At 42.6% G+C, this 8324-nt stretch overlaps 1 protein-coding gene across 1 annotated transcript; it reads left to right on the forward strand.

Moving 5' to 3' along the window:
- Positions 1–558: 558 nt before the first annotated feature.
- Positions 559–6188, forward strand: LOC130481785 (transmembrane protein 14C-like). The gene is made up of 4 exons (XM_056854566.1): positions 559–634; positions 2395–2496; positions 5873–5960; positions 6129–6188. Exons 1-4 carry the CDS (start codon positions 559–561, stop codon positions 6184–6186), a joined length of 324 nt encoding a protein of 107 aa, XP_056710544.1. The 3' UTR covers positions 6187–6188.
- Positions 6189–8324: the final 2136 nt, after the last annotated feature.

Here is an 8324-nt window from a genome sequence, read left to right on the forward strand (position 1 = left end):
TGAGGATACAATGGAGGAGAGGAGAATGATGTAAGGAACATGTTAAAGGTCCTTAACTCCTTGAAAAACCAGCCCCAAAGCTCCTTTTAGAAGGGGGAGGAGAACCTTTTAAAAGAACATGGAAGGAACTATAAAATGTAAGTTTGGCCCTGACTGCAGAAGTGCAGTCTGTAAGACTACTCAGAAGGTTTTGACATGGCCATGGGGCCACCTAGTTGTCTTTTTTCCTTGCCAAGCCCAAAGGTGAGGAGGCAAAAGAGCAGTAGTAGCTCCAGTATATGAAAGTGTTGGTTCCTTCTCCCTCTCCTGTTGCCAGGTGAAAGGAGGGCAGAAAAGGGAAATGACAAGTGGCCATTTAGGGAGAGAGAGAAGAGGCATGCATCTTCTAAAAGGGTGCCCAGTTAATCAGGGGCACTTTGTAAATTAATCGATTGCAGCCTTGAAATTCTTCCTAAGCAGTGGTGGATCTGAAAACACATGTAAATAAGTCAAACAAGTAAACTCTTCGTGGTTCTGATATTTACATAATGCTCCACATGTTCATATTTCTGTTCCAGAATGAGTGTGGATTGGCTTGGCTACAGCTACGCAGCACTGGTTGCTTCAGGTGGAGTAATCGGCTATGCAAAAGCAGGTATCGTATGACTGAAAGAGCCTTTTCTGTTTTCTTCATCCTTACTGATTCAGCACCGTGACACGAACGCTAGAGTTTGTCATTGGCAGCCTTTGCTGGTGCCTCAGAGGCGCCAGAATTTTTGGAGATGCTCTTTTCCAGTGGTCTTCGACCACTGGGTTGGGAGGACTCTTGGGTGGGTCATCAGCCCCTACAGACCTTCCATTTTCTCTGCTTTTTTGGAAGGACCTGTTGATGGTGTGCATCGATAGGTGAATGATTCTTGCCCTCTTCTCACACATGCTCAAAGGAGGCAAGGGCACTCAGTGATAGAGTGGGTTCTTAGTACAGATACGTGCAGAGATTCCCCCTACTCTCTAAGCTTGCCTTTTCTCTCCTCCTTGTGGTCCTCACCCCTCTACCCACCAATGCTCCCTTTGTGCTTTCAGCATGGAATTCCTCTTAGCTGCTCATAACTCTGTCTCCTCCTCATGCTGTCATGTGACTCTGATGTCACGTGATTTCCTACTTGATGGGTTCCATGCTGCTGGTCTAGAGTTCAAGGTGGGTCCTGGCTCTGGAAAGGTTGCAGTCCAGTGTTGTAGCATGCCTTTGAGGACAAGCCCGTTTCATGAGGCATGTGGTCTACAATAGCCAAAGGCTTCGGCTGAGTATCTGCAAGGGGTAATATTTGTTTAAATCTTTCCTGGTAATTTTTTGGTCTGCATCGTACAAAGGCTGGGATCCCAAAAACTGCAAAGTGGGTTTTGTGAAAGGAATATTTTCTGACTCTCTGTGATCCTCAAAAAAACTGTTCTTGAGAGGACCCTTTGGATTAAGCTGCAGCTAGAAAAGGAAACTGGTGGAAACTGGCCTCCCATTCTTACACCAGTTCTTAATCCGTTCATGCAAGAGCAGGAGAGAAATCTCTCCTTTTGAAAAGCTTCTCTTCCTACTTGCCTGGAGGACTATTCTAATCCATCTCAGGTGAGTGGTTAGTGATCTAGGCCTGTCTGCAGTCCTATAGACTAAGGGAGAGGCTCTGCTTCTTCATGTGCTGTCAGCTTTATCGAGGGATGAGGAACAAGGCCGCACCACAGCAGCAGTAGTAGTAGCAGAAGGTTTTTATACCTCACTGTTATCTACCTTTAAGGAGTCTCAAAGTGGCTTACAGTAACCTTCCCCTCCCCACAACAGGCACCTTTGTGAGGTAGGTGGGGCTGAGAGAGTTCGGAGAGAACTGTGACTGGCCCGAGGTCTTCCAGCAGGCTGCATGTGAAGGAGTGGGGAACTGAACCCGGTTCTCCAGACTAGAGTTCACCACTCCTAACCACTACGCCACACTGGGAACTATCTCTTACTAAAGAATTGCTTCATGTCAGCTCTGTCTTGCCTTCAGAAAAATTACAAAAATATCTTTGCTCCAGTCAGCCTTTTGAGGTGTGGTTGAATTTTCCTTGTAGGTGTGCTTACCTTGATAAGCACCCTGTTTGTTAATAGGGCCCGGGGTGTGGTCTTTATGCTTTTTTAGTTGTTTGATTTCAGTAATTTTGGACAAGGTGACATTATTTATTTTATGTTATGTTGCAGGCTTCTCTGGCACCTGTGTGATGGGTAATAAATCCCACAGATAAATTGAATGGTGTGCCCCATACATGTATCTTTGCCCTATTTTAGTAGGCAAAACATTTAATTGTGAATGAATTGGGGGGGGGGGCTGGGGGAGTTAGTTAGGGTTACCCATGTGCCTTCTGATAGGGGTCCTCTTTCTTTTAATCAAGGCAGTGTTCCGTCTCTAGCAGCTGGTCTCCTGTTTGGTGGTTTGGCTGGGCTGGGTACTTACCAGCAGTCGCAAGATCCAAAGAACATTTGGCTGTCTCTGAGTAAGTATTTCTTTTTCATACATAACCTGTCAGCATTTTTAAAGGGGAAAGAATAGTTTCTTCCACCATGAGAATTGGAAGTCTGTAATACTAGTCAGTTGTAGAGACAGTAGCCCCAACAAAACACCCCCCTACGCACACAAGAAAATCATTTACTGATTTCATAGCAGTGTTTTATTGTTCATATTGTTTCCCACATTTAGTTTTGCAAGTCTGGGGTCCTTTTGTTTTGTTTTACCTTGGGTGGGACCCAGAGACCTTTAAGTAGAATTCTGTTTGTGGAAAAGACCGTTCTACCTTGCTTTCCTTTTGAAGCCCCTCAGAAATGATTTCTTGGATTCTGAGAAGCCAAGGGCTAGGAGTGGAGTGGGAAGTGGGAGCTGGAAGTGGGGAGCTGGCAGAAATCATAAGGATTCCTGGCGTGAGTAGAAGCATTTCCTTCTTGTACTAGTTAGGGTTTGGATCAAATCCTCTTACTGTTTTTAAAAAATATTTCCCACTTTGGACTCCCATGGCAGCTCGCAAACTGCCCAAATCATGCAAAAGTGCCTACAACCAACAGTCAATTCTAGTAATCATTCAACAGCACATTCAAGCTGGCTTGAAGAGGCAGATCTAAATCACCCTCAAGAAGCTCAGTAACTGTGGGCACGGGTTCCCCATTGAGGGATTAACAGGTGAGGAGGCTCTTCTTGTGGCCACCCATGTACTTCATAAGGTTCTCCTCGGATGATCTTCAGGCAGGCTGGAGTATATATTGGCAGGCTAGTCCTAAAAACACTCTGGTCACAGGCCTCATAGGAATAAATATCAGCACGAGCCCCTTAGAACTGCATACAGAAACTCACTGGACTCTATAGAGTAACCCTTTTGAGAATGGCTGTTGTGTGTAGCATTGGTACGCCAAGGTTATAGAGTCAAGGACTGAGTATTTAGGGGGAAATACACCAGATAGAGGCAGTACTGAGAAGTGAATTGCTCTGGTCCAGCATAACTTTTAACATAAATACTGCCTGCTAGGGCAGCCCAGTGATTCATCTAGTTCAGCATCCTGTTTCACACAATCGACAGTCAGTTACCCTGCAAGGCCAGTATAAAGGCCCAGGCTTTTTGTGATGTGGCCTCCTAGCACTAATATTCAGAGGTCATCTGCCTCTGATGGACCTATTTGCCATGAAGCCGACTGATCCCTGTTAAAGCAGTCTATGCATGAGACCGTCGCTATGCATCGTTGCTATGCATCGCCGTCTATGCATGAGATCCAACAGCAGCAAATCCCACAATTTAATTACTTGTTGAGTGAAGTAGTGGTTACTTTTTGTGCATCCTGCATCTATCCTTTGAAAATAACTTAATGTTCTTTGAAATAACAGATCCTTACACAGCATAGCCTGCCAGTTCTGAAAATTGGGGGTATGTCAATGGCAGTTTATAAAGATGTGCAACGGTTTACATTTCCACTGAAGCCCTTGTGGTGTGTCTCTGCATGAGCTCTCTCAGGAATGTGCATTAGATAATCACAGTATATCAGCCGCTCAGATGTCTTCCCTTTCACAAAGTGTTTCTTAGTCTCTTGCAGTCTTCTGGAATCTGACCCGTTATATCCATGTTGAGAATTTAGATGATGATAAAAACCATCCTGCTAATAGACTACTATACTGGTCCTGTGCAGGATCTAGTCACATGTTAAGAAGAAGAAGAGGAAGTTTTTATACCCTGCTTTTTCTCTACCTTCAAAGAGTCCCAAAGCGGCTTACAATTATCTTCCTTCCCCCCCCCCCCAACAGGCACCCTGTGAGGTAGGTGGGACTGAGAGAGTTCAGAGAGAACTGTGACTGGCTCAAGGTCATCCAGCAGGCTTCATGCGGAGGAGTGGGGAAACCAACCCAGTTCTCCAGATTAGAGTTCGCTGCTCACTACACCACGCTCTTAACCATAAACATTTTGCTTTTCGTTACAATCTGGGAGTGCTGCCCTGGAGATCTGAGATCCTGAAAGGAGGCAGGAAAGGGTGATTCTCTTCTGCTGAAGGAGGAAAGGAATGCTAGCTCATTTTAACACCCTCTGTTACATACACTCACCTCTTCGCTCCATGACCAATTCAGGAGAGCAGCAGTCTCGGTACCAGAGGACGCCCTACAGTAGTAGGAACAGAGTAGATAACAGTATTGCTTGGGTTAGTCTCAAGGAGAAGTTCTCATGCTCCAGTAGTGCAGTGCTTTTCAAGGGATTGGACTCTTGTGGGTCACTTGCTACCTTCCCCTGTCCCTTCAGACAGCCTTAATGAGACTCACTTTCTCACTGTCCTGACTTTTTTCCTCCAAGGAGGGCTTTTGTCACTGTAAAGGAAACTTTTAAAAGACAAAAGAAAACCTACTTGGAAAAAATGAGACGAAAGGGAAAATGTGGGGATATGATGGATTCTTTGGATTATAGCAAAGAGAAGCTAGTGTGGAAGCATCCTAGCAGTCCCTGGATCTCAGTAGAGCAACCTGCCTCATCTGCAGAAGGCCCCAGGTTCAATCCCTGACATCTGTAAAAAGGGTCATGTAGCAGGTGATGCAGAAGACCTCGGCCTCAGACCCCTGGAGGGCTATTACCAGAGCAGGCAATATTGACCTTAACAGACCAATGGTTTGACTTGTTATAAGGCAATTCTGTGTGTAAATTCAGTAGCGCTGATTAAGATCTTTACTTCACTGCCAAGAGCAAGTGGAAAAAGTTGCAGTTAGCCAGTCTGTGACTACAGGATATCAAAGCCGCTCTGAGAACTCAGTGAATGAGTCAGTGCGATATAAAGATTTTAAATAAAATAGCATTAAGTAATTGTGCATATGCATCTTAGAACAATCTGTGGGCAGGCTTCTTCCTGCTTTAAAAGGAATGCTAACTGATGTGTGCTGTGGATTTGTAAATAGGCTTCAAGGGTCTCTTCATGCAGCACTAAATGTAGCCTCTTACACAAGGCAGACTTGATCTCACAAAATCCCGTTTTTTATTTTATAAATCCCAGCAAGTTTCTAGTCCTCTTCACTACAGAGATAATCTTGTAAAAGTGGAAATTTTCACTAAATGCTTAGAAACAAAAAGCAGTCTAAACTGGTCATTTTAGCACATCTTTTAGACCCAGAGTTGTCACTTACCTTCTGTACTCTTGTTGACTCAAAGTATTTTCCAGGGCCTGACAGTCCTTTTCTGTTTCTATAAGCAACACTCTAAATTAGAATTTTTACCAACAAAATAATGATCAACCACAAATTTCAACATTTGAAGATGTGCTGTCTAAAGCAATTGCCAGCACTAGGCTGGACAGATCACATAATTATAAATAGCAGTAATCAATCTCTCCAACAAGGTTTTATTTTTTCCATTTAAGTTGCATCTGGAACCTTGACAGGTGTGATGGGAATGAGATTCTATAATTCCAGGAAATTCATGCCTGCAGGGCTGATTGCTGGTGCCAGGTAAAAAAACTGTGCTTCTTCTCCAACTATTACAGTTTGACCTGTTGTTTGGTTTCAGTAAATAGGGGAAAGTAGCTAAACTTAAAATACATCAACTGTGGTTAAGTTACTCCTGCCTGGCTTGTAACAATGTTTATCAAAGTGCTGCTTTGTCTTTTAACGCAACAGTCTATTAATGGTGGGGAAGCTGGGACTGCAGATGATGGAAAAGCCCCTTCAGCCATAACTGCACAGCAGTCAAGAAGCAGAGAGACACCCTGGAGAGACTTCCTGAGCAGCCAACTTGAAACAAGCACCAAGGACCTGACTGTATTTGTGTTCATTTGATACCAGCATTCTTGATTGCCTGGCCTCTGGGTGGACAGTAAGTACTGGAGCAGAATGTTGCCTCATGAGCTGATTGTCCACTCTTTACTGGCTGCTGGAGCACAGTGATCCAGCTGTGGCTTTTACTTCTCAAAAGCTCACACATTTACACATTTCGTGCCACAGCTTTGAGTATTTTAAAACTTTGGGGGTGGGGGAAGAGACAGAAATACCTATTGGTGTTAATGCCTATCATGATGACACATACCTATTAACTCATTTCTATTCTTCCCACTCTGTGCCACCCATCATGTGTGTTGGTTTTGCTAAACAAACATTTTTGGATTTTCTGTACAGGGACTTCTTAACATTTTTAAAAAATCCCTCCTGATGGGGGCTACAATCAAGGATCGGAGGCATAATGAAGAAAGCTCTATTGAGCTGAGTGGGGCTTGTTTCTGAATAAATGTGCACAGGATCGGGCTGCATGCTGCGAAGGGTTTTTTCTCTAAAATCAGGTGCAAATTTGCTAAATCTCTGTGGGGGAAAGTCATTATGTACAAATTGTCATTAGATCAGTGACTTGTTTACTAATAAATATAATGGCAACGAGTTTGAAAGTCTTCATTTAGTGCTAATGGGAGGCATGTGTGTATTTTAAAAAATCAACAGTACATTGTTGGGTTTCCCTTGGGCAAGCATTCCTGAAAGAACAGACTGAAGACACTCATTAGGGTTCATTCACAGACAGCTGTTTTCAAGGGAGATCTAGAATTCTATGGGCACTTTGATATCATTACAATGTGCATTCCTTATCGCCAGTTTATATCATTGTCTGGTGATGGTAAGGAAAAGTATATCATAATATTGCAAGTCTAGTTGCGCTGGGAATTACACAGGAGGAACTTATATAGAACTGTTATTTTTGGTGGCAGTGCTGTTCTTTATAGAGACATCTAAGTCTAGTCTCAGTATTAGTAAAGTGCAGGACTGTAAAAAAAACTTATAACTGAAGACTGTGGTCTTGTACACCTGAGAAGATTACTTTATTATAAAATAAATAATTTTTAGTTGAAAAACCAGCCCAAGTGGGAAGGTAAGTTACTTATTTTTACTAGCATAAGAAAATCTAAACAACATGTCTACAAGACAACATACTGATGTGCGTACTTAGACTGAAAGAAACAACAACTAAACATCATTTAACATAAGGGAGCAAAAAGTACAGCATTAGTCTGACATTCCTGTAACTTTGCATAGGGATTAAATATTACTTATTGCCCCTTTGGTTCTAGTTAAAATCAAGGTTTCAACCTTAAGTACATTTAACACATAAGTAAACTGTACTGGAAAAAAAAGACAGACTGAGTTCCCCACTGAGCCCTAATTCAAGCATCAACCAACCAATAAATATTCTACAACAAGTATACATTTTAAAAAATTAGTAAAATACATACAAAATAGTCAACCTTTGAAGAAATCTTTAACATTTTACATTTTTAAAATAACGTACAATACATATTACTTTTAAAAGTTTGGATTGTCACCTTTAACATAATACTACAAGATTTAGTAGCTGAAGAAGCATAAAGCTCAGAGTGACTGTAAGGATCTCTAGCATTTGAGCAAGTTGTAAAAACAGAAGTGGCACATAGGTTTTTGGGCCACTTTGTAATTTATGGCATATAAAAAGAAGGTACAATTTTTGTCCCAAGCGGCCAGAATGGAGCCTTAAGAATAAGCATTCTGGCAGGTATCACCAGGTATATAAGCAATTCCTTTGGGAACTAGCAGGGGATTCTATAGCTGTTCACCTTTGGTTACCAAGGGAAGGCACTACAAGTGGGACAAACCAGAACAAAACTAGCAGCTCCGGCTTCTTACAGATTATTGTGATGCTACAGCAGAACTCCCTCCCCTGAAAAGGAGGAAAATGGTAGGGGCAACTGTTTGGGGAAGGGGGGGGTCAGCTGAATCACATTGCATACAGAAATCAGAGCTGTATCTGTAATTAGATTTACTATGTTATGTTTTCTTAACTGGCCCTCTATTCATTGT

The sequence above is a fragment of the Euleptes europaea genome, chromosome 8 (genome assembly GCF_029931775.1).
Source record: "Euleptes europaea isolate rEulEur1 chromosome 8, rEulEur1.hap1, whole genome shotgun sequence".
Classification (NCBI taxonomy): domain Eukaryota; kingdom Metazoa; phylum Chordata; class Lepidosauria; order Squamata; family Sphaerodactylidae; genus Euleptes; species Euleptes europaea.

What these genes read in the sequence shown, in the direction of transcription:
- LOC130481785 (XM_056854566.1), top strand. Translation starts at nt 559, where the DNA reads ATGAGTGTGGATTGGCTTGGCTACAGCTACGCAGCACTGGTTGCTTCA. An exon ending in GAACATTTGGCTGTCTCTGA is followed by an intron (nt 2,497 to 5,872) that starts GTAAGTATTTCT and finishes TTTCCATTTAAG; the next exon opens with TTGCATCTGGAACCTTGACA. An exon ending in GGGCTGATTGCTGGTGCCAG is followed by an intron (nt 5,961 to 6,128) that starts GTAAAAAAACTG and finishes TTAACGCAACAG; the next exon opens with TCTATTAATGGTGGGGAAGC.